This window comes from Melozone crissalis, unplaced genomic scaffold (genome assembly GCF_028551555.1).
Source record: "Melozone crissalis strain CALT ecotype California unplaced genomic scaffold, PUWL_Pcris_2 ptg000042l_1, whole genome shotgun sequence".
In the NCBI taxonomy this organism is placed as follows: domain Eukaryota; kingdom Metazoa; phylum Chordata; class Aves; order Passeriformes; family Passerellidae; genus Melozone; species Melozone crissalis.
Genome location: NW_026535820.1, coordinates 28,841,113 through 28,867,853, shown reverse-complemented (window position 1 = coordinate 28,867,853; position 26,741 = coordinate 28,841,113). Strand labels below are relative to the sequence as shown.

The 26,741-nt window shown below is 41.9% G+C and overlaps 1 protein-coding gene across 1 annotated transcript; it reads right to left on the bottom strand.

The window, feature by feature from the left end:
* Window positions 1-10,645: 10,645 nt before the first annotated feature.
* CNDP2 (carnosine dipeptidase 2) lies at window positions 10,646-25,556 on the bottom strand. The gene is made up of 12 exons (XM_054284897.1): window positions 25,500-25,556; window positions 23,154-23,250; window positions 22,060-22,203; window positions 19,430-19,592; window positions 17,815-17,903; window positions 16,699-16,899; window positions 15,864-15,948; window positions 15,166-15,326; window positions 13,130-13,294; window positions 12,456-12,597; window positions 11,745-11,892; window positions 10,646-11,322 (listed from the first exon to the last, which is right to left on the bottom strand). Exons 2-12 carry the CDS (start codon window positions 23,211-23,213, stop codon window positions 11,253-11,255), a joined length of 1,428 nt encoding a protein of 475 aa, XP_054140872.1. The 5' UTR covers window positions 23,214-23,250; window positions 25,500-25,556; the 3' UTR covers window positions 10,646-11,252.
* Between the last annotated feature and the right edge of the window lie 1,185 nt (window positions 25,557-26,741).

Sequence of the window (26,741 nt, the reverse complement as noted above, 5' to 3'; positions counted from 1 at the left end):
TCATTGAAGTGTATTTGGGACAAGGCCAAAGCAAGCAAAGGTTCTCCTTTTGACAAATGCAAGCTCTTTTAAGCTTAAATGGAAAAAAAATGGCCTAAATATAAGCTTTCTTAAGCTTAAGTATCTGAAAAATAAAAGAACACACTGTTTATACGTATATGAATATATATACACATACAATAATGTTGCCTCTTGCTACCACATGTTACCACTGCAAAGCTTTTGTGACTGTGACCTCCTTAAGGAGGAGTGTGAGCTATTTCATAGCACATCCCTTCTGTCAAAGCGCCACTGCCTGTAACAAGGGTGCAGCACTTTCCTCAGCAGAGGAAATGCCCATTGAACCAGGGCTCTGCACCACTCACACTTTGTGCACCCCGTGCCAGCCATGGGCCTTTTTGTGAAAAATGCAACAGCCCCTCAACAAAAACAGACAGATAATTACAAGACTGGAGCATTTGGTTAGACAACTGGTTCATATCTGGACATCTTAATTAAACACCTGCACCCAGCCACTGAGCCTGCTAACAACCAGGCAGATGCACAACTAGTGGATCAGCATCTTTAATTGAGTTGCTATAAATTTAATTACGACTTCTCTGGAAAGTAGTTCTCTACTCATTCCACTTTTTCTTTACAGACAAGTAGTTTTGCTCTTTTGTTACAGTCTTTTCAAGCAGAGAAGTTTGTCATATATTCAAAGGCCTTTCAACAAAACTGTAGCATGTGCTTTGACACGGCTTAAAAGGCAATGATGGCTTTTCATTTTTAGTGCTATAGAAAATCAAACATGTAGAACTAATTTTTTTTTTAAAGCTCCTAACTTCTAAGAAAATGACAGTTCTGCAAATCACTGACTTGGATATAAGCCATTAATCCCACACTGAGTGCCTAAATCCTTATTTAAATTACGAAATTTTGGTTGAAACATTTGAGATAGTTCATGAAGATGCATAAAACTTGTACCCCACCACTCACTGCACTTCAGATAGAATTAAGTTTTACTGTGAACTAAAACAGAGAAAGAGAGGAAGTCCCACGGCAATATTTTAAAATGTCATCAGCTATGAAATGTCAAGTGCACAAACAGCTGTTAGAAGAGCAGTTCCACCACATGCTCCTGTCCTCATGCCTGGAAGCCAATCTATGAGCAGAGCACAGCTTGACAAGGAAGAAAAGCATCTTCTCCCCATTTGCAACACTCAGTGTGTGAGTGTACCCTTCCCTACAAGATGGGAACGGGGAAGGCTGGGGAGAGAATGGCATTTTGGATACATCTTGCCTGGATACGTGCTTGAGTCATGAGACTTTCGGTGCTCCAGATGAGCAACACTATCACAGGCTTTACTTTCAACTGTTTTTAGAGAGAGTTTCCTGATCAGGCCCCTAAAATACAAGGTTCTCATCATCTACCTAGAGAGGAGGTGCTGGGCTGTGCTCACCATGCTGGGTTGAGCTTTAGGGCAGCACTCAGCTTGCAGAGCTGCTGAGAGCAAGGAACCACATCCAGTGCATCACTACTGGCACTGCTCCCAGCTCCCCAAACATTCCAAAGACTCATTCCAGACTGACCATCATCCAAAGCCCTCCCTAGCTCTAGGGTGCTATTGGGCAGCCTAAACAACACCAGGTTTTCAAACTCTGACTCTTATTCACAAACCCCACCAGTCCAACACACCCATTGCTGTTGTTTCTCACTTACTTGTGCAACCCCATTGTGTTCTTTGACGGTTTCCCCATGCTGGACAGACAGAGTCAGTGGATGTCCTTTTATGACACAATCATTCAGGCTGGGAAATATCTTCAGGTTAAGTTCAGCAGTAAATCTCAGTCTGTGACATGCAATTGCATAGAAACTGCCCATAAAGAAACACTTAAAATTTAGACATAGCATTTTTTTCATTTCTTCTCTATACAGAAAACTCACAATGTGTGTTCTTTTACTATGCCTCCTAATTAGAGTATAAAAAAAAGTAGCCTTTTTTCTTTTTATTTCTTATGCCAGAAGTCAATATCTTAGATTACAGAAAAGCATACAGGAACAAAAAACCACCATTTTCTGATGTCCCCTTATTTTCCCATGGTGCCTTTCCTCATTAAGACTTTAGAGTTTAGGATTGTTTGTTTTCATCTTAGTGCCTGCAGGGAAACTGGCTGGGCAAGGATATTCCTTTAACAAAAAGCTCTCTGAGGAACATACACAACCCCCCACACTGGTAATTTAGTACAGGGGACTGAAGATAATGTCATCATAAAATGAACCCAGTTTCTGTCACATTTAGAGAACTACAAATGTGTTTATAATGTCAGCCTCAGTTTCTCCACTTGCAGCAAGTCTGCTTTTACCTATCTGATCATTCACTACTAGGGTAAAGGAAAAGTTATTACTGACAAATATTGCTAGAGTCAACACATGTCCATTTACAAAGCAGAAATTACAATAAGAAGCCATAGTGAAAAATCTAACTCTGGAATATGACAGATTTAAAGAGTCCAAACCACCCATTTAGTACCTCATGAGCAATCTCAGCTAAATACAAAGGTGTCAGAGATGTCAGATCCTCCATCTGGGTGCAGCCTTCCCAGCCACACGTAAACATGTCTTTTATCTACCTAGACTTGCTCTGTTTTACCTGGGAGGGAGGAAAATCTCTGTGGAAATATTAGAAAGAACGCCTCTCACACAGTTGAGGCTTTAGGTGAACTCTGCAAGTAAAGGGGGAAAAAAAATAGAAAAGAGTGTCTTTTTTTTCCCTCATAAAGAGTTTTCAAAGAGCCACATTTTGAGGGAAAAAAAAAAAGCCTGAAGGAGTGTGACTGATTGCTTTTGAATTATCTCAGCATGGTGTCATTTTATCTGAAGTTTTCATTTGTTCCTGTGACTAGTAATTGGGCCCTAAACTGACTACCAGATTTAGCAGGATCAAGCTCTCAAATTCAGAGCACTACAAAAACACAAAGAGAATTTTTGATCTTTAAACTGAAAGATAAATGGATGTTATCCTTGTGACATGTGACACTTCAAGTACTGAAATAAGGGGGCTGGGGAGCAGGCTTTTTGGTACTTGGTGTGTTCCTTTGCTAACAGTAAGATCTAAGTCACACTTAGTTTCTGCCATCCAGAAAACACTGAATATTGACACATCTGTGAGAAATGAGTGACAGACCAAGCTTATAAACTTATGCATCACTTGCCAATATACCCGGCATTCCTCAAGTAACCAATTCTGCCTAATCAGAGACTACAGAAGAGGCTTTTATACCATTTTGCTGTTTGTTAGTTTTGAGTTGCAGATTAACTTGATAGGTTTAAAGGACTCAGGATGACATATTAATTTCTATCAACAGATAAGATTATATTTGCAACAGACTGATTGCAATCTTTATTTTTGCATTATAATCATATGCAAAGTGTGTGAAATTAAAATTTACCATCGTGCTCTGTTATAAAGCAAACAAATTTCTGAGTATTTCACAATTTCAATTCACTACTTCCTCTACTTTTGATTTAGATCCAAACTTAAAGAACCAGCCTCTCAGCTTCACAGACCACATTATCATTTTATCAACAGAATTCTTTCTATTCAGCAATGGAAAATAAAACTGATAGTGTGCCAGAATGATAATTATTTTTGATTGGCATAGAGTCTAGTAACTCAAATTCAAAAGTAAACAGGTGCATGTATCTAAGTTTAGAGATTAACAAATACTTCTGGATGCATTAGCCTTATTTGTCTTGATGTGTATGAATACAAGTGTGTGAAAAGACAGCTGTATTACAGACTGTGTGTCAGCAAAAAAAATATTTTCCTACTTCACAGCTGTATTACAGAATGTGTGCTAAAGAAAAAAATATTTTCCTGCTTGAGCCCCCTTTTTAATTTTTAGTGCTGAGTCTAATTATATTCAGAATCTTTCTTCTACATCCATAAGGACTGCTGGCCTATTAGTGGTGGCAGAGAATGTGTCATTAAAACTTTCTTCCATATAAATCAAATTATTGGAAGAAGCTAGATGAGCATTTATTACTGAGGCACTCTCAGCTGCCTCTAATGAGGTCAGAGAAGCTGAACTTATTTTGCATTTGGAAGAGATAATGCTAATCAGCTGCTACTGAGCACAGCTTCAAGGTGACTGCTGTGTCCCAGTAAATCTGTGTCATATTTGCACGTAGATAGATGTGGAACTACAGCACATTAAGAGAATGAAATGTATCATCTTAATTATTAATATTTTATGCTGATGATTCAAGTACCTGTCATATCCTATAGGAACACTTTCACACAGTGGGAGACATAATACAGCACAGTTTTCTATTAATTTAGTACTCAGTTAATCTGGTGCTCCAATTTTCCATGGGGAAAAAAAACCCACCCAGATGTGTTTGCTACATTTTAATCTATTTCTATTTTAAACCAGTCAATGCATGAACTTATCTGCAGTTAAAAACAAAATTTTATTATGCCATTTCTCAAATACCTTTCTCAGAACTCATATGAACTTTAAAAAATTATTTCTGAACTGGTCTCGAGGTATTTAAATTTCATCTATGAGTGTCAGACAGCTCCAAGGAAAGCTTCCAAAAATTATATGCAGTTCTACAAACTTTAAATCCATAAAGCCAAATTCCATTAAATATCACTTCCAGATAAGTACAAAGGAACATTAGCAGACTAAGGACTGGAAGCTAATGAATTCTCGTGCTCTGTTCTCCTGGAACATGTATTTATACATTCACTTTTACCTCTCCCATGAATCCCTTTAGTTCATTTCAGAGACCTGCTCTCTACCTGTGTCTCTCCCAAACCTGTCCACATCCAAGGCATCTTTATTCACAGCTATATAGTGAAATTCTGTTGCCAGGCAACAGAATTGGTAGCCCTGTGTGCCTCAGCTCCTGATGCAGTTTTCCCCTTCCTTGATTTGTATTCCTGAACTCATCTGCTCAGAATTAAAACTGCCTTGAACTAATCACAAGCAGCACTGCCTCTCCTTGTACAAAAGTTTAGGATATGGTTGGCAACACATTATTCCAGGATATTTTGGAAATATTAAAAAGATTCAAAGCTGTGCAGAAATAAATCTTTTGCTTTCTTTGTATTAATTCTCTGTTTGACAACCATTTCCTAAAATGACATGCAGACTCTACTGCATTTTGAATTTCTATTGTATTTTTGCAGCTTTGAACTACAGTCCTACAGCTAAGTGTTGAACACAATAGAAAAACCTAAAGAGATATGACTGGAACCATTTCCAACTCCTTTTTTCTGATGCTTTTCACTTCGGGCATTTCCACAAATTAAAAAGTTCCAGTGGATTTGCAGACATAGCTGCTCTTCTGCCCAAATTTTCACTGGTTGCTATTCACTCACATAGTAAAGACATTAAGGGAGAGGAATTTGGAAACAAAAAGTTACCTTCTCCTACTCTATTTAGTGTTATTATAATGGTATATAATGGTATGCCGACTTCCAAAAACCAAAAACTATTGCAGAGTCAACTACAAAGTAAAATTGAAGGTCAATTCCTCCTAGCAGCTCCCATGTTGGAATTAGAACTACAGCTTTTATGCAAAAAGCAAAAGAGACTCAATCCAGTCAACATGTAACTATCACATTATACAGCAAAAGCCTGGAAATAATCCTTGGAAACTTCATGGTTTCCCCTTGCAGGATTAGTTCTCTTCATGTGAATGACTGGGAAAAACAGGAGTGGGGGAGCAGCAACAGCAGAGAATATGTGAGGCAGCAAAGGGCAGCTACTTTTACTCTGCTTGTACTATTAAAAATCCATCAAAAGAAACAATTTTTATGTTTAAAAGGTTTCTAATGATGCACTGCTAAACAGTTGAAAATGGAAGAGAAAAAGTTATCAACCCATTACTAATACAGCAAGATAGTCTAAACCAACACCTTATCAAAGACATATTTATAAATAAATAGATATTTTGTAGCATTCTAGTTTTCAAAAGTCTTTTGCAGCCATTGTACTACTTTAGCACTTAGTTTAGTTATACTGTTGCTTTCTAGAAGTCTAAGGAAGTGTTTAATAGGTATTATTGAAATTAAGCAGAATCTCAAAATTCTACCTATGAGCATTTAAAGCAGTTAAGGCAACATAGTATTTTTTCTCAAATCTAACATTGACTCCACTATTCACTACACCAACATTAAATTCACTAAGTACTTCAGAAACATCATATTTAATTTCATCACATGTCTTAGCATCTAACTTGTAATTCAGGAATTGGCTACAATTTTGCATAGATTAACACCTCATATTTGCAATTCCATTAATTTACTCTGTCCAAAATAACAAGGAAACAGTCCTCCAAGGGTTCACCTTTACATGAATACATTTAGCATTTTTATGCATGTTTTTAGGTGTATTCACACATAGGCAGTAGCCTTCAAAGGACCCTACCTTAAACACTATTCATACACACGGCTTATGAACAACACTTCAGCTCTAAATAAAGCTCTTTCAGTACAGACCACTGGACTGCCACCGATAGCTGTGGGGCACATATTTTCACAAACAAAAGCCAACACAGAAGCATCTCTAGAAGATTTTCTGAGAATCTAATAATTGTACATATTTCACTTTCAAATATTTTGGCATTTTGTGCAGTGGGTCAAATTTGTGCATGGTTGCAACAGTGTGAGCGATTGACTGGACTCCAAGTGGCCACCAACACTGCTCTATTACTCCATTCCTCACCTGGATAGGGGAGAGGAAATACAATGAAAGAGTCATGGGCTGAGATAAGGGCAGGGAGAGATCACTCACCAGGCAAAACAGACTCGACTTGGATAAATTAATTTATGAGCAATCAAATCAAAGTATGGTAATGAGAAAGAAATCTGTGAAACCTCTTCCTCTGATCCCTTCTTCCTTCCCAGGCTTAATCTGATTGCCAATTCTCTACCTCCTTTACCCCAGGGAGACAGTCAGCTCATCACCTGTTGGTTCTCATGGGCTGAGAAGAGCTGCCATTATGTGCACCACAGGCTGCAGAAGAGTCTCAGCTCTGGCACTTGGAGCACCTCCTCCCCCTCCATCACTGACCTTGGTGCCCACAGGGCTGCTTCTCTCACATATTCTCACTCCTCTCTTCTCTGGCTGCAATCACTGCTGTGCAGGAACTTCTTTCCCTCCTCAGTTATGTTGTCCCAAAGGCTCTCCCACTGTCACTGATGGGCTCAGCCTTGGCCAGTGGTGGTCTGTCCTGGAGCCATGTGGCATTGGCTCTGTCAGACATGGAAGCTTCTGGCAGCTCCTCACAGCAGCCACTCCCATAGCCCTGCCTGACCAGAACCTTCCACACAACCCCAGGACAGAGAGAGAGCATGAAGAGTGACTCCATGGTGGTTTCCCAGTGGGATACACAGGAAGCTGCCTTCTGAAGGCGAGCACAGTACTATAGCCATGATATTTTATGAAAAATCCTGGCAAAGGGATTTTTCTCCTCAGAAGCTGAGAAACCTCAGAGGAAAAGAAAAACAATAATTATCTGCTGCTGTGGAATGCAACAGGAGCATCTTTGATTGGTCCGTGTTAGTTGTTTCTAATGGCAAATCACAGTCCAGCCGGCTCAGACTCTCTCAGAGTCACGAGCTTCTATTATCATTCCATTTTTTTTTTCCTTTCCTTGCTAGCCTTATGGTGAAATCCTTCCTTCTATTATTTTAGTATAGTTTTAATATAATATATATAATAAAATAATAAATCAGCCTTCTGAAACATGGAGTCAGATTCTCATCTCTCCCCTCATCCTGGGACCCCTGTGAACACTGTCACACAGCACAATAACAGTGACAAAAAAAGCTGCTCAACTGTGCTTGTTATTGCATTTTTCAATCTAAAGGGCAGAAACATTACAGGCCTGTGAGCTGCCTCTCCATGACTGAAAATAAAGAGCCTGCACAGAGAGAACACTGCATACTGCTGCTTGAGCATCAGCAGGCCTATTTCATTAGCATGCATGTGAAGTTTTCCTCAAGAAATCTCAGAATCACTAAGGGTATGCAAAATTAATAGGAAAATGAATATTTAAAAGTACTAGAAAAACACGTCTCAGCATTCAGGGCCTGTCATAAGCTAACCTCATGATGTAAAACAGTATGATCAAGCTCGCAAGGGACTAGAATCAAAATGACCCACTAAACTTTCCTGGGTAGCCTAAGAAGATTCTCTGAAGAGTGATTTAAATCCCTACATAACTTTATTAATTATCAGGAAGGCAATTTATTCAGATGGACATCTCATAATTTAAATGCATATATAACACATTAATCTATTATATTTTTATTGAATGAGTTCAGATAACACTAAAAAAGTGATAATGTTTTTGAACTAATAGTCTAACATGAGCAAACTGGAATACTTTATCTATATTAGTTCTATGTTATCTCCACTCTTCACACTGCTCTAAGGTCAAGATCACAGAGCTGAAGCTCTTCAAGTTTTGATTTAGTTAGTGAATGCAAACTCATTGTGGTAAACCAAAGTCTGCTTTGCAAGTTAAAGACAGTTTCAAATTAGGATATATTGCACTGGATGAGTGTAAAATGTATTGCATCATAGAATCAGGGCTCTGTTTTAATGTGCATGCTCGTGTTTCCCAGAACACAAAAATTAAAGAAAAATCACATTTTAAATGGCACTTAGGGCTTATTTAGGGATAATAGCTTGTAATAACTCAAGCTGCTCTTCTGAGTGCATATTCCACATCAAGATACATTGCCATGGATTTTGCTAAGACACAAGCAATCTAGTGAGCAATGAGGGCACAAGTCCACATTCTCAGTTTTGCAGTAGATGCACCCTGAGAACAATTAGCTGTAAAATCCATGTTGTAGATCTTTCTCCCTTCTTGGAGTGGGAGAACTGGAAGCACCAGCAAACTAGACTTGCTGACAGCCACATGCCACTGATCAAGGGAAGCCCCAGATTCAAATTCAACAGGCAAAGCAGTGCTGTGAAGTTCTGTGTGGGAAGTGCCAAGTGGCCTCTGCACACAGAGCAGACGGGGCACCAGACTCTGGCCTTCACTGATGCATTTTGCTTTTCATGACCAGCTCACAATTTCTGTCATGTCAGACATGTCTGTGTTCAACAGTGCTGTTATTAAAAACTTGGGCTGAGCAAAAACTCTTGACAGCAAGCACAAGCATTCATGGATGCCAGGGTCTGAAGCACACAGGCCACAGAAATAAGCTGGCACCACTAGTTCCCTTGTTCACTCACTGAGTACTACAGTTCACATACTACTGCCTTTGTGGTCACCTTGTGCAGGCACAAGAGAGGTCACAGCTAAAAGCAAGCTCCCTTGTAGCAAGCTAACAAATACTTATGATTTCTGAATTTAAAATAATTAATCTAAAGAAATATGAAGTCCCATTAAGTCTCATTAAGTAGTGATTACTTTAGCAACATACTCCTAGGGGCTTAAATAGGCTCCTGCAGGTTGCTCAGGCCAAAGGCCCATTTTAATGTCTTTTTCATAGGATTCTGGCACTTTCCCCATATCAAAATATTTCTGCTGTATATTCAACAGTATCGGCTCCTCAGCCTATTCTACAAACCTCTTGACATCTTTTCTTCTGTTTGGGCCTCCTCCACAACTCTGCCAGGCTGTACTTAATCAGCAAGTACAGGATCTGATACAGTGTCTGCAGTGCAGAGCTTAAGCCAATTAACTGATTCTCAATAAATTTGTTACAAAAGGACAACTACACATGGTTTCTGAACATAGCTCACAACCAAATTAATGAACATACACTCCCCAGCGTATGTTCAGTGCTCACAAGAACTGACACAGGATGGTGTGACTGTACCCCAGCTCCAAGTGCAAGGGTTAATGACACCAGATTATCTCCAGTCATCAACTTCAGTGACAAACCAAAAAACCCAAAGCAAGTTTTCAGTGACACCAGTAGACTCCCAAGCCCAACAGCTCTCCACTGTAAAGTCTCCAGATCAAGCAACAGTGAAAACCAGGTAGAGAAGATTTTCCCACCTTCTACCCTTCAAAGGGGGAATCATCTCATGCTGCTGACCTGTGTCAGGACACAGGACTGTACCATACTGTACCAGAGCCAAGGACCATCACTTGAAACACTTACCTACCTTAGGCTGCTGATCAGGTCATTCAGAAGCAGGGAGCCCAATCCAGCTCAGATTCCAATCATTTAAGAGGTTTGGTTTTTTCTGGAGTTTTTTGACATAATAACAGAAGTATTGGAGTTTAATGTATCCAGTAGACAGCTTGAAGTTGGATGTCAGTAGTAGTCGCAACTAGTGATCTCTGTTTGTGCCTACACATTCCATTCACTCCCTTTAGTATTTTCAGTTATGCTACAGTGTGATGATCTGGTTTACAGAGCCAAAATCAAACATTTTGAGCTCATTTTCTCACAGGAGAGCTGGAGTTTGCAGCATCAGCTTCAGGTCAACAAATTCTTACAGAGACAGAACCCAGGAATAAAAATTTAGATTCCCACAAGATATAGCCTGTGTAGCCACGTTGCTCATCTGCATTTATAGCCACAGAAGCATCCCTCCCAAGTTCCCAAAGTTGCTTTTCCACCCAAGCCATTATTTAAACCTTAGAGACCAAGAGTCAAACTACAGCATGATTATTTATTACTCTTTTTGGTAGTACAAAGGCAGCTTTACAAAAATGGCCAGTAGTCACTACCACAGTGAAATTTCTTACAACCTGATTCCCTGTAAATTGAAGCCTGCAGGCAGGCATCAACTGTAAGAGACAAACTGCTCCTCCAAATCACTCAGCACAGACAGATGTCTCAGTACAGCTTGAGCACATTCCAGTGTTGCCCCATAATCTTGATTACTTGTTTCCAGGACATACCCAGGAATAAGAACCTTAAATTGGCCGGAAGTTCTGCCACTGTTGTGGCTACTTAAACTGCTGAGAGTAAATCATTCCTCTTCATTTACAGGAAAAGTAGATCAATGCAGCAAACTGAAGTGATACAGAGGGATGAAGATGCAGTTCAGGACTGCTGACCAGTTAAGGAATAGTCTGTTCATATAAAGTAAGAATTTAGAGAAGTATTTTTGGCGTATCATGTTCCTTGTCAAGTGGAACTGCCCCTTTCCCTCTCCCCCATCAAAGCAGTGGAGTGTTGGTAGAAAAGGGGAGCCATGTTATACTTGGTACTTGATGACATTTTGCAAGAAAATTCAGACTTCTAATCCATAAACCAGAAAGTGAGGTGTCTAACTTAGTCCTTCAGCTGGGAAACTTCATAGAGGTATGCACCAAGCATCTTCACCCCCTGGATGTAGTTGTACCTGCAAAGAAGAGCTTCCTTTAGCAGTGTCTCCACTGAGCTTTATTTCTAGCAGACGTTTATTTGCAAAGCCACACATCAGTTCCATGCACATGACAAACTCTATAGGAATTGCTGCTGCAGGCATCAGGCACTACTGCCCAAACCCCTACATCATCCCTGGCAAGACAGAAACACCACCCCTGGGGGAGAGGGTAGCCAAGCTTAGAGACCAAAGTATAAAACCTGCTTCTGGTTTCAAGCATATCAATGTAGAAATCAGACTTCATCTACAAACTAGTTACTCAACCAGTCAGTCATTCTCTCCTGGGGAGGATGGCACTTTGAGAATCCAGAGAATTAAACAACAGCAAGAAGTCAGTTCTTAGTGTTTTTCATAATACATGCCAAGACACCCCAGCACAGGAATAGATATTCGCTTACCTATTTAGTTTTTCATTTTGAGAATGAGCACCATCATCTGCAGCTCCAACAGGAAGCAGCATGACATTCTTGCCTGTGGCTTCTTGAAAAGTAAGGGTAACAGGAATGCTTCCTCCCTCCCTGGTCAGGTCTGGTTCAACTCCAAACACTAGAAAAGCAATACTCTAGTCAGCTTGAAGCCTATTTTTTCCCCACAAACCCTCACTTAAGCCATCATGTTCCCCTCTGCACCAGGTGCTGGCCAAATCAGCCAGACTGCAAAGGCCACAAAACTGTGGAGATTCTCTCCACAGATGTAGCACTGGAATATTGTCACTGTCAGTCACACACCAAGAATTCATCTGAAGGCCTGTCTGTACTCCAATACAAGTTAAAGTTGCTCTACCTGCCCAATACCATCTAGCTAAACTGATTAAGAGGGGTGCTGTGACCAAACTTCACTGAATTTGGCTTAGCAAGTGATCTGAACCAACAGTCTCATCCTTATGCAAAAGTACCACCACATCAATAAACTTGTCCCAGAATAGTTGAATTTGATATCCATTATCTCTCCTGCCTGTATTTAAATTTCTGTTTAAAGGTTGCACATGACATGCTTCCTCACTCAGTGAGCCAAAGTTATTAAACATGAGAGCAGAACAGTTAATATTCAGCAAACATGACCTTCACAGTGTTTCCTGGGGTGCTGGAACAAGAGAAAAACCCACTGACCTGTCTTCATGGCCCTCCTACCAGCCATGTAGTGGGGGTGGTTGAAGTCTGACACCCAGGGTTTTCCACCATGGCCTAAGTACACTTTGAATTTGTTGGGACTATGCAGCTCCGCAAACTTTTTGTTCAAGTAGTCTTCAACCTGTAAGAAAGATTGAATGATCTTATCTACTGTTAGCATTTGTATGAGCACTGGCAAAGCTCATATTCTAAAAGCTGAGATCCCTTGAATCTTAGGGACTTGCAGATCACTACAACTGTGCAGCAATACTTTTCTTATTGCTCTTATCTTGAAGTATTCCAATGATTCTCTGCTCTGAACCAGAATATCTTCTTTAGGCAAATTAACAGTGTATCGTAGAACAATTAGGCAGTATGTCAAACACTGCTGCTCTTGAATATGCATTTCTGGCAGACCAAGTGCCCCACAATTAGGCTAGCATTTATTTCTAAGCCCTTTTGAGTTCAGAGAAACTGGGTAATCAGACCACTACAGTGGACTGGGGCACCACAGGATTCCCTCAGTTATCTCATGTTGAGGTGCAGTTCAGGGAAGATAGTGGGAAAGCAAATGAACAGAATTGCTTTAGAAAACAGAGAAACTCTTCCCCAAGGCAAGGTGAACAAAAGTTTAGAGACACTTATTTGGTTAGCAGCAATCCATCTCAACATACATTCTTTGTGACTTCTTCAGGAGTCATGTTTGGCACAAGCCTGATTGAGAACTTGCCAATCACTTTCCTAGGAATCACAGTCTTGGCACCAGAGGCTGAGAAGGCTCCTTCAATCCCATGGAGAGACAAGGATGGGAATCTCCACCTGTGCATAAGGATCTCTCTCTGCAGAAGCAAAGAGAAAAATGCAAGGTTACATGAAGTTTGACAGAGTTCCTTAAATTAATGATTTCATCAACCTAATAAAGAACTTGCAAGAAACAGTGCTTTTTCCCATGCAGAAATCCAGGTCATTGAAGATCACTCAGAAGCTGTTACTCCCATTAAGCACACATTTTGATAACACAGCTGGGCTCTGTGCACCTTAAGAGACTCAGCAGTTCCAGTCTGGCTCTCTCCTAGCTCTGTGGAACTTAGGGGACACAACCAGTCTGCTTCTGATAAGGACACAAGCAGCATTTATAAGGTGCTCAAGCACAGTTTGTAGGGAACATTGAAAGTTTTAATTTCCATTGCCTCAGGACAGGCAGGTGCCTTCATCACCAAGACATTTTCTAAAAGCCTCACCACTGCTCAAACTGAGGCTTACAGTGTGCTTTTCTTTATATCATCAGCTGTATTAAAAAGCCTGAACTGCAGGCTGATTAAACTGACCATCATTGCCTTCCAGGTACATTTCCTGCATTTCCTTTCTGTTACCTTGAGCACAGCTGTTCACTGCATTGGATGCTGAACTCAGTGCAGTTGTTGAGTTGCCCTGAGCAGACACAGGTGCAGTGTCTCCAACATGAGCTTCACTGCAGAAATGCAGGAGACTCAAATTTTGTGTCCATTATGTTAACAAGTTGTTTTTTCTCCAGGTACAAACTGCTTACAATCTTCTCTCAAAGCAAATGCAGCTGTCACAGTTCAAATCTCCCAAGCACATTTGCTTCTTATCTGGAAGTTACAGTCATCTCTCCAAGCCCTAAAGTCCTTCTTGCATGTATGCAGCTTAGAAGTCCCTTAGCTGGAATTTCTGTTGAGCCAAGACTGAACAGCTTCAGTTCAGTATCACAAAGAGCATCTTGCCAGCTTCTCCTTATATCCAAGTTATAATTCATCCATTACTTTAAAGGACAGAGCTAAGCAAGGAAGCCTGTTTGCTCCCAGTTGATATAAACCTGAGCATGTAAAGACAAGGCTGAGGATATAAATTGTTACTTATTCCTATTTGAGTTCAGTTTGAAGTCTCCTGACAGTACTAGGACAGAGGACAGACCTGCACATGTAAACTTGCCTTTTACAACACCTCTGTCTGCTTTTTATGACAGGAGATGTATTTACATCTAGGGTTTTAAAATTAGTATGTAATACCTGTACCTTGTAAGAGTCAGTGCTGTTAAAAGCATTCATTTGGAGAGCTCCCAGGATGCAGATTTAACTTTAGACATGAGTTTATTGAGCTTGAGATTGTTCAAAGATTTGGGCTGCCTAGCTCATGATTACAAAACAGTCCTTGTTTGCCAGGTCTAGGAACATGTTCAGAATGCCAGCCTTGAATTCAGCAAAGCTGGGTTTCAAGCCCTTTTCTCACCTAAGGAGCAATCACCTCTCAGCAACTGCTTTATTTCTGATAACCCACTGAACTTCCTACGCATGTAGGAAATCAGATGCTTCCTGTAGATTGTCACCTGGCCTCTGGAAAGCTGCCAACATTCTTATCTAGCATTAAGAGAACAGCATAAAAGTTCTGTACAAGTTTCAAATACTATTTATACGGAGTAAGGAGCAAATTCAGAGTTGTTAAACATGGGATAACCTAGAATAAGTTTTCAAGCACCTAACACTAGCAGTTCCTCTGCAAAGTGTTAAGTATGCAGTCAACCATGCAGTAAGCAACATCTTCAAGGCATTCTCACCATTTTGAAGACATCAGATGAATCCTCTGCCTGATAAATTACTTAATAACACACACACATCCACAAGTTTGTTTCTGGTCTCCTACTAATACAGACAGCTTAATCTAGACAGGGCAGAGAAGAAGTGCAGCACACCTTCGCATCATGCAGAAGTCTTGTTGCTCCTACATCTTTTGCATATTCTGTCAGGTCAAAATCAATCTTCTCATATAATGCCAGCTCCTCATCAGTAACAGGGGCCACAGCTTCATTAACACCTGGGATGAGGATTTTCCCTTTCTTGTCTACAAGAGAACCTGTAAACAAGAAGCACCTAATATCAGTATTCAACCAGAAGATACAAGATGTCATTGCTGGGAACACTTTCCTTGGGAAACTGAAGTCTGGGCCTTCTGAAAACTCTGCAAATGCAATGAAATTTAGACTTCTATTTTCCAGAGCATGCACCACTGAACATGGAAGACACTTAAAAGGATTTGCCTGTATCCAAAATGTACACTTGCTAGCTACTCTGTTTAACTCTACTGCTACATTTCACTGGCTGTCTGAAGGTAGGATTCCCAGAGAGTTCAGTATCATACCCACAGCAGAATTTGAGAAGACAGCTGATCTAATTAACATGCAAATTTACAGCAAGGTTTCAGGGAATGCTAAGAGTAAATAGACAACTTCTTGGCAAGACCTTCACCATGTTTCTGTATCTAAGGCAGTAGTTTTGCACTCCTGGCAAGCACCATTTCACTGGTCACCGCTTTGCTACTGCAAACTCAGTCATGCTTGGATGGCTCTTGCTCCCATTTTAAATGCATTCAGTGAAACCTGTGTTTTCTTACCCATCAGAGCAATGAGATCTGTCATGGCCTCATGGACCGAACCACCATAAACTCCGGAGTGAAGGTCTTTGTCACAACATTCCACCTGATTGAAGTGAATGAAGATTCAGCACGGAGATTTTGCCATGTAGGGAGGAAACTACAACAGCCAAAGCCCAGCTAGAACTTGATCTGGCCAAGGGCCAAGGAGTGTCCCCACCATTAGTTCAAAGCAGAGGGCAGCATAGTGTCAGGGGATGAGAAAAAGGCAGAGGTATTTAATGTGGTCTTTACCTCAGTCTCCAATATCAAGATCAGTTGTTCTCAGGATGCCCTGCCTGAGCTGGAAGTTGGTGATGGAGAGATGAGGGAAGCCCATGATCCATGAGGACATGGTTAATGACCTGCTATGTCAATTAGCCACCCTATGGGCCCAGATGGGATCCATCCCACCCCAAAGTATTGAAGGAACTGGTAAAAACTCGTCAAACCACTCTCAATCATCTACCAGGAGTTCTGGTTAATTGGAGATATTCCAGCTGACTGGAAAGCACAAATGTGACACCCATCTATAAGAAGGATGTATGTGGATGATGATATCTATGCTATGAGACAATCCTTCAGTGGAATGCTGGTTTATCTTGCTTCACACATCTGAAAGCTATCCCCCCCACCCAAGTATCAGATACAATAGCAAAAGAAGGATGTTTAGACTACGAGGAAAAAACATTCCACATAAATAGCCAATTTCTTTCCTGAAAAAAGCTACTGACATTAAAAGATTTGCACTACCACTCTTCTCCTGTGGAAAATTCAGTTTAATAATAATGGATTTGCAGTGCATTTCAGCACTTACCTCTATGAAGTAGTAGCAGATACCTCTCAAACCATAAGTGATACAAGGCTTCTTCTTGCCTAGCCAGTAGTTGTCAGAAATGCAAACATAATCCACATCTTTAAAGAAAGCATCTCGCTGAGCAAAAATCAGTTCATCAAGGCCTTCAGATCCTGATTCTTCCATACCCTCTAGGCAAAACCTAATATTTACTGGAAACTCCTTTGAAATGACAAACAAGAACAGATTAAGCATGTGAGAACACTTGACTCCTTCAGCGATCTGTAATTTTCATCTGTTGCATTCAAAGCAGAAAAATGGACATGGCTAAAATAACTCCAGTGGAACGACAGTGGAATTTGTTAATTATATACTAACTGGTTTCAAGTTTGGATTGTGCTTATGTTGAGGGCACTTACACCACCCTTCACTTGATGGAATTCAAATTCTTCAAAAAAGTATTAAAAACTTGCCCCCCAAACCCTGTAAGCATGGGAACACAGCAGAAATCTGTTGCCAAAGGGAAGCCACCTGGCTAGGAAAACTAACATAAACCACAGGAATTGCATGCCACAGTAGGAACAGAGCTACCCTGTCTATCCAGTCTAGCATATTCTTTATACCTAGATAGCAGCTGAGAACTGGTTATTCCTCTCAAAAGCAATAGGAACTTGTCTTGCAAGATTAAGAAAACACCCTGAGCTATTTGTGATTGCACATTCTTTAACAGAAATAAGCAAAGCTCCCAATTTTAGTGCTACAAAGTTAACCTCCTCTTAGAGCTCAGTGGCAGTGAGGCATTAAGCCTTGATGAAGGCCAAAGTAATTTGACATCCTTACATGACAGTGATCTCATTTGATTATTCCCCCTGATCCACATGCTTGCATATGTATTTTCCTTCCTACATATTTCATTAAAAGAAAATTGTTAGAATTGCAACCTAAGCATCTACAGGACTAACTTATCAGCAAGACACCTTAACTCTACTAGGAAGTCAGGAAATTTACAGGACTATTGCATCATTCCTTCAATCGGCTGAATAAGCAGGCTTCCCTCACAAGGGTTTGTGGCTTAGGTAACATTTATTGCTAGACTCAGCTATGTGTGAAAAAGCAGAATATGTTTTGGGCACATACCTGATTAGTTTGTTGATAAGCCTCCAAGGCATTCAGCCAGGCAAGCACTGGACCTTTGTCATCTGTTGATCCTCTCCCATACAACTTTCCTGTAGAAACAAGATAGAAATTAACCAGTGAGGAAAAAAATTAGTATGAAGTTTCATCTCTTGCCTAGATGAGAACATTTGGTTTTGCGTAACCCTTTTTTCCCTGCTTAATGAATAATTTCTGATTCTTCATAAGTAGCAGTCTTACATCCTGCTTCACATACCCTTTCAAGTAGGATGGATACAGAATAGTTCTCCCACTCAGAGAGCTTCCCCACCTCTTCCCTCAGCTGCTCCCTTAATAGGAATTTATTATAACCCAGGAGAAGACATAGTCGCCTTATTTTTCATGATAATACAATTTTCTACAAACATCTCAGTGTATAGAAACAAGTTTTCTGCTTTTAACAGAAATCTATCAAGTATTATCTTCAGTTCAGTAATTCTTTGTTTGAAGAGTAAAAATTCAGTGGCTAGTTACAAATCACTTCCCTGGACTCTCCAGATAAAAGTGGATCTTGCCAGAAAGGAATTTAGTCAAAGGTGAGTTCCACAGGCCACAGGGAATTCTGAGAAAATGTAGGATCATAGGATCATAGCAGAGGCACTACCAGTGCAACTCAGAGCTGTGGCTACATTCCCTCAGTGCTCCACATAACCAGTGACAGAACAGGCCAGACAGCTTGCAAAGGTAAAGAGCCATTGGAGAATGTCTCCTGCATGGCCAGGCTCCACAAAGACAAGCCACAGCCTGAGGCAAGTCTAGATCTTTCCAGGAGATGAGATAACTCAGTTTAGTAACTTGGATTCTGCTGATTATAAGTGCCCAAGCAGGAGTACTAGTTGCACAGCTACTCCTTTCTCTGGCAATCATTAATGCTTGTGGAACAAGAGTGGTTAATGCCCACCAATTGAGCTGACCTTTAACACTGACAAAGTGAAACAAGAAGCTGTCAGCAGCACCAACTTTTAATAGAAAATGGAGTTTTAAGTCTTCTTGACTGCTGGCAATGTTGTTTCAACAGGAGATACTGCACCATTTCTTCATCCCCATTTATGGGAGAGGGACAAATTTTGGGGGACTACCTCTGCAAAAGAGGTTCTGTAGTTCCCATAGTAGAGCAGTTAAACACAAGGCAACCCAGAGAGGCTGCTGTGTCACTCCTTTCTCCAGGCTTGAAGAAGTTGTATTGTGTATTTTTTCTCAGTAATGGTTCAAAAATCCTGCTGTCTGACATGACCTTACAGGCTTCAAGCTGTGAACAAGAAATCAGTTCTAAAAAGCTCTTTGGCAACAAGCTGGCACCATGGAAGGCAGCTGTTAAGATTGTGCTGTAGTTACAAGAAAGAAAACCTGCAAATTACAGCCTAGACTATCAGAAAAGGAAACAATTCCAAGAGTAGCTGAGATTCTGCAGCTCAACTTTTTTACCATTTCCCTACCTGCACATTTTCACCTCAACAGTACTAAATAAACACCCATACCACTTCTAACTCTCCTTCCCCCTTTCAATCAATAGCACAGCTTTGGAACAATTGAGGAATACCACACTTGTTTATCAGTTTGTGAAGCCCACTGCTCTCACCATCTCTCTCTACCAGGGTGAAGGGCTCACTGTCCCAGCCATCCTCTAGGGCAGCTGGCTGAACATCCAGGTGACCATACACACACACTGTCTTCTTGCGTGGATCCGTGCCCAGTGTCCCCAGAACAATTGGTGGCAGGGGGATCTCTGATCCATCAGGCAGCTAGAAATAGGAAGGCAGAAGTTTTGTTAAAATGTGGAATGTCAGAGCTTTAAGCAGATATATGAATTACCTTAATATTATGGAGGTTATGAGAGTAGAGGCACGAGAGCTAAACAAAACTAATCTACTTAAACCAATTGCCAGAAGCAGGGTGCCAAAGAAGGCCTGGTGGCACCATGCCAGTTAGTTTCCTGACAAGTCCCAGTAACAGCCAAAATGTTCCAAGCCACGTAGAACTGTTAGCTTTAAACTACCAATCCTACATCAGATTTTAGCAGAGCAAGCTGACTGCATGCCAAACTGCTGTATCTAATGCTGACCTAAGCATAAGTGATAAACTCTATTCAATATTGCTTGTCACTGCACTTTCATCCTGTTCACAGTACAGCTCTCTGGACAAAAATTCCCTGACAGTGGTAAGGCTGGGTGTAACATGTGCCTACACCCAAATAAGACTAGCATAACAGACATATTTCTTTGTACCAGCCTACATTGTTACACTAAGGGCAGGGTAGTGCTGATGAACTCAGTTCAGGAGTTCAAGAGTTGAACTTAGCTTAATCCCTTGGAACACCCAATAAGCAATTATCACAAGCTACTCCCAGTCAGCAAGTATTTCCCTTTCAGTGAACATGTACTTCTACACACTGTTCAGCAGATGCAAGATCAGCTTTGACTTTTTGCTTATATGGGTTCCAAGCTCCAGATTTTTATCAAGAGGTTACATGGTCCCTGGCCAGCTGCAGCTCTTCATGACTGAAGCCCTACTGCAAGAATTTACAGTAAGCAACACAACAAATTGCTGTGCAGCAGTAAACCAACTTTGATCTGACAAGTTCAGTTGCTTTACATTGTCCCTCACAGATATAGCAGCAACACAATACATTGACTAGCTCTCTCTACACTTAATATAAAACACTGAAAGTAACTCTTGCAGATGGATTAAAGTTACCTAATGAAGCTATTATGTATAAAACTCTAAAGTCAGTTCTTGCAACCAAAAAGTTACAGTGATGAAAAGAACAACTTTGTTTCTTAATTAACTGAAATGCTTTTGATAGGCTTTTAGGTTGTAGGTAGTAGCAGAGCTAGAATTAACCCTACAGATTCCCTCCCAAGTCAGCTGTTTTCCTGCTGCAACCTGTAGTTACAAACAAGTGCAATTCAGTTGCCCAAAGCAAAAAACTGCTCAGAAGATTCCTATAAACACAGATCTCACTCAGCAGTCTGTCACACCAATTACAAGGACAATCTTCTAAAACTAGTAAACATTCCAGTACAAGGTTTTTAACGCCACTATCCAAATCCTAGTCTCAAAATTTTGGTATGGGCTTTGCTCTGAGGCAGGTAGTGGCTAGGCACTTCAGAGAAGGAGCATAGCAAGTGGCTATTTCTCTAGGATGAGATTATCATTATCATTCTTATAGGCACATACATTATCAGGGTCAAAAAAAAAAGCAGTCTGGACAGCTAAAAGTGAGGAGAGAAGTAATTCATTTAATGATACTTTTGTATCCAGTAAGGGAGAGATGCAATCCTGTGACAAATGTAACACTTCTGAAAGAGTCCAGAAGTCCTTTGGCAGACTTACTGAAACCTCAGTAAGTATCTTTATAGTCTATGGGTCTAAGGACAAATAGCAGCCTGTTGTTTAAATGTCTAACATTTTTGTTTGCAGGTGCTCTATTCATGTTCAGTTCAAAAAGTATTTAAAACACATTTAATACAGCGAAAATTTAATTCAGCATCTTTAATTGGGTCCCAACTATAAACAAAGGTTTTTAACAGAACATTCAGACTGTGTGGCAGCAAAGACATTATCCTACACCTCAACAGGCTACTGCCTTTCCAGGCCACTGCCCACAGGACCTTTGTGTGGTGATCCCAACCCAGAAGCCCATCAGGCACCAAGGAATTAGTGACCCCCAAAGATAACCTGAATAGCCCAAAGCCTGTGCCATGCTATGCTGCACACACAGCTTCACCTTCCTGCCTGTACTGTGCTGGGCACATCCCTGGACTGCAGGATAAACTGAGCCTCTTCACTGTAACCTGAAGGCAGCTCCCACTGGGCACTGGGGATTCCATCACCTGCATGTTCTTGACTTAATCTAAAAGTGCATCAAGAAATTCTCACACAAAATCCCTTCTGTCGGTGGAACTGAACAGCTTGAATAAATAAAATGGAAAAAAAATGTCCATGCATGGGATCTGCACAGCATGTTGGATGCTGGTTGGATGCCTGCTAGATGCTGCACAGCTTGGAGATTCCAGTATCTGCAGGGACATAAGAATGTCCATACTATCATCTTTCTTTACAATGATATGTCAAATAAACAGCCTTCCAATGGAGTCTAGGTGCCTTTCATACTGGGAACATAAGAAACCAGCACTTCCTCATGCACAACACCTTGTGTCCTAAAGAGATGTTTTTTCCTACTAGGCTGCCATGGAGATGCTCACGTACCTTTTGTTTGCCAATATCCATGAGTTTGGTTGTGCCTCCCAGTCGCTCAATCTCCTTGGCAGCAACCTCCATCATGCGCTTGATTTCGCCCCTCTTCTCTGGCCATGCTGACACACTCTGGATTGCCACCCACTCTGCCAGGCGCTGCAGAGATGCAAGAGCTACAGGTTTCACTGCACAACAGGCACCATGCAAATACCACCCCACACCTTGTAATTCAACAAACGGGTTTAAGCCAAGCTCAAACTGAGGCAAATCAGCTCTGTCCTCTGCTCAAAGAACTTGTAACCAATAATGTTACTCTCAGGAAGTTCTCTAAAACCTCACTCGCCTACAGCTGTCCCTGCTGCACTGCACAAAGTCTACAGACACATCAAGTAAGCTTAAGAGTATCACAGCTTGTGCCTATGGTGCCCTTTTAGTTTTTCTTTAACTATCCAGAAGCAGTAAAGTCTTTTGGGCCTCTCAAAAAGGCCACTTTAGCTTTTTCTCCCTGCATGAGTTCAGCAAGAACTGGCAGAAGTCAAGCTGAACACTTGGCACAGTTCATGCCTCAGTTCACAGTGCTGTGCCACTGACTCCTTCATGGATGAAAGGGATTACAATACAACCTAAACTAGCAGCAAACTAAACAGCAGGTCAAGCAGCAAAGTACCTCTTTGGAGAGGGCAACCTCTTCCTCTGTACCCCAGCATAAATTGTTTTATACAAGAAAGCTTTGTTCCAGCCTCATTTATAATACATTTCATCTCCCATCTCCAAAGGGAAGAAACTATACACCTAGTTTGGCATTCAGAACCAGTGTCAGCTTCCTGTACTTCTAAATAGGTCACCAGTTGCAGTATACACTAATACATCATTTCCTAATAAATTTACCATGGACATTAAAGTTTTTAAACAGAACTATGCCTAAATTTAAGAAACAGTTTTCTGGCCTGACTCAAATCCCTCACACTTGCTCTCTCCTCTCTCCCAATACTTGACATTATTACTTGGGTATACCATACAGATGGAACAACAAGCTTGAAGCTGAGCACATAACTTCTAATATCCCATAGCTGCCCATGCTGCAGGAAAAAACTGAAAAAACTTACCTGAACATAGAGGTCCTGGTGTTCATCAATGTATTTAAAGAGGGTTTCCAGACCAGACATTTTTGGACTAGTTTTCAGAGCAGCGTTGCTGAAGATTCTGTGAGAGAAAAATAATTTAGCTTCTACAGGGTTAAGAAGTGACAGTCAGTTATCAAGAGCCAGAGGAGACTTTCACATTTCAGCTTTCAATGCCACATACCAAGCTGTACTAACATAAAACTTGAGGCCTCTCCCTTTCATGAAATCACCACAGTGAAGTGGCTAAACAAAAGCATATTTAAATTTCAACACCACTCTTTATGCCTCTCCCCTCAAAATAACTTTCAAAGTTGAACTGAGCAGTCTTGTCCCTAGAGACACTTCAATGAAATCATACACTTAATTTCACTGTAGACTTGCAGGCAAAATGTTACTCAAGTAAAATGCAACTTCAAAGAGTAGATTTCATTATGAGCTCAACTAATAGCATGCCATAGGTTCAAATGCTGGTAGCCAGGTCCAAGAAAGCACCACACTTTGTGCTCTGCAGAGTATTGGAATAGAGGAGGTTAAAAACAGCAGCTGGAAAATTGTGCTTTCTTCAGCCTTAAGTCTCAGCCTGCCACTCAGATTTCACAAATAAGGTCAGAATGAAGCCACAAGAACAGAGGCCAGCCCCAGCAGGTCATGAGCAAGTTGTCAGTGACTACTTCAGTGCTATCACTTCCTCCTTTTGTTTTTATTTCAACTGAAGTTCACATGAGAAAACCCAGGACTCCTTTTCAGTTTACTGTCTTCCTTACCAGTCTGAAATCAATATTGAAAAGAAATATTGCCCACTAAAGCAAAAAAGCTTAAGCTTAACTCTCGAGTTAGAGCTAAAGACACAGCACCTCATCTAAGCCAGGAAAACAATGAGCTTTACAAATCCCAGAGTGGCTAAGGTTGAAAGGGACACTGGAGGTCAGCTGGTCTAACATGTGGCCCTACAACACATGACTCAGTATAGTGCCCAGGAAGCTTTTGAGTAACTCCAGAGGAGGCTCCCTGAAGAGTGCCTCTGGAATCCAAGTGCCTGGACTAGGAGGAAGAGCTCCAGTGCCCATGTAATAGAAGAATGTTCAGCAGCTCCAGTCACTGTGATTCAGTATTTTGTTGAGTCAGCTTTATGCCAGATCCTTTAAGCCTTTCTTCTGCTTCTGCATGGTAGTCACAAGACAGCTGTTAAAACATCTGACTGCTTGTCTTAGGATTTCTTGAGCAGCTGACTACTCCACATATTTGAAACAAATCCTTTTCAGCTGCAAGTTGTCCCACACAATATACTGCAATACAAGTACCACCCCAAATTTTCTTTCAAGCAAGGTTGTACTTGCACAGATACTGGTGTTTGACATACAAAAATCCTCTCCCTCACCAGACATAGCATTGATTTAATTTAAAGCATACATCGAGTTTAAATTCGGATAATTACTTTTAAACACCAATTAGAACAATCCCAAATCACCAGACAGGTAAGCATTCCCTTTAAGAGTCATAAAAGGTGAAAGCTGAACACCTTCAGAAGGAATACATAGACATAATCAAGTTAAAGCAATGCTTCTCACTGAAGCTGGGGATCCATAATGAAGCCACCCTCCTCACAAACAGAGCTCGGGCAGGATTCACATGGAGCTTTTCAGGAAACCAGCACACAGACATCAGTCCAGGGCATCTGACCCTCCCCTTCATTCAGCCGGTTTCTAGAGAAACCTCAGGGCTCCAGCTCCAGAGCACACACACAAAACACGAATTACATGGAGGCTGACTTTCTGTCCAACACAAACAAGATCTGGACTACTTGTTAAGTCAGAGACTACTTTAATTATCATCTAACCATAGTTATATAGTTCTGAAATCACAATGGCATTGAATCACACAAGCCACACTGAAGAACTGCAAGGAAGCCTGCTCGAGAAAGCTTCAAACTACAAAAAGCAAGTATTGGTTACTACATAGCAAAAGGCTGGATGTTACTTCCCCCTTCATCTGCCAAATCAGAGTTTGAACTTCCTGTAGGTCCTTCAGAACAGAGAGCTGAATCCTTCCTACCCATGCAGAAGAGGCTCTACAGTTTTACCTTTTCATAGGACTACAGAAGTTCCACCTTGAAATAAAACAATCCAAGGGGCTATCACTGCACCATTACAACTTTGCCCTCCTTATCCACAGACAACATGAATATCCCAGAGGAGAGCACTGAACCAAGAGCGCTCTGTAGCCACCATGGAGCCCATGCTCAGGTCGCAGGCTCAGCACTTCGGGCCGAGGCTGACTTGAAAGTTAAACGTGAGTTTCTTTACGGGGTTTTGCAGCACCGAAGCTGACCTAAAGGTTAAACGCGGGTTTCTTTACAGGGTTTTGCAGCACCGGGACGAGCTCCCCGCAGCCTCCAGGCCGGTGACAGCCCCGGGACGGGAGGGAAGGAGGCAGGGCACGGCAGGCTCCCTAAGGACAGGGCGGGGGGAGAGCTCACGGGGAGCGAGAGCGGCAGTGAGGAAGGGACAGGAGCAGAGAGGCAGGAGCAGCTTCTCTCCGGGGACAGCCACGGTGCCGCCGCGCCCCAAGGGCGGACAGACCGGGAGACACGGAGCAAGGCCCGGCCCGCCGCCGGCGCTGTGCCCCGGCATTCCCGGCTCCTCCCCGCCAGGCCGCGCAGGGACAGAGCCGGCCACGTACGGCGGTGCCGCCTCACGACAAGAACGAGGGACGCGGTTCCCCGACCCCTCCCGATACTCACCCACAGCGGCCACGCAGCCCGGCTCCCACCTGGAGTGAAGAAAACACGCTCCCCCACGGCGCCTTAAATACCCCCGCTCGAGCCCCGCCCCGCGACACGCGCCGCTCCGTGCCCGCCAATCCGCGGGCAATGAGCGCCTAGGGGGCGGAGTTTGAGCCGAAAAGGGGCGGGACCTCATCGCGGCGCTGCGGCCTGCCGGGGGGCGGCCCTGTGGGGCGGGGCCGGAACCGTAAAGGGGTGTAATAAAAGGGAATATAATATATAGGTGGATATAACATGGGGTATAACAGACTGGGAGAGACCAATCTGGACAGCTGAATTATTCCAGGCGAAGCTAGGAGTATCCTTATGATCTTCCTACATTTGTGGTTTAGATAGGTTTAATAGATTCAGATGTGGTTCCTAGAATCAGAATTAATTATGGAATATCCTGCATTGGAAGAGAGCCACAAGAATTGTCAAAGTCCAATTTCTGGCCCTGCACAGCACATCCCCAAAAATCCCACCTGTGCCTGAGAGCACTGTCCAAACTCTTCTTGAACAGTGTCAGGCTGGTGCTGTGACCACTTCCCTGGGGAGCCTGTGCCAGAGCCCAATCCCGAAGGTGAAGTACCTTTTCCTAATATCCAACATAAACCTCCTTTGACACAACTCCAAGTCATTCCGTCAGGTCCTGTCACTGGTCACTGGTCACTGTGGTGTCCTGTCAGGTCACCACAAAGAGATCAGTGCCTGCCCCTCCTCTTCCCCTCACGAGGAGTAAAAGCAATGAGATCTCCCCCTCAATCTCCTTTTCTCCAGGCTGAACAGACCAAATGACCTCAGGTGCT

What these genes read in the sequence shown, in the direction of transcription:
- CNDP2 (XM_054284897.1), bottom strand. Translation starts at nt 23,213, where the DNA reads ATGTCTGGTCTGGAAACCCTCTTTAAATACATTGATGAACACCAGGAC. An exon ending in TCTGCTACTACTTCATAGAG is followed by an intron (nt 15,949 to 16,698) that starts GTAAGTGCTGAA and finishes CACTTCAATCAG; the next exon opens with GTGGAATGTTGTGACAAAGA. An exon ending in CAAAATGAAAAACTAAATAG is followed by an intron (nt 11,323 to 11,744) that starts GTAAGCGAATAT and finishes TCTTCTTTGCAG; the next exon opens with GTACAACTACATCCAGGGGG.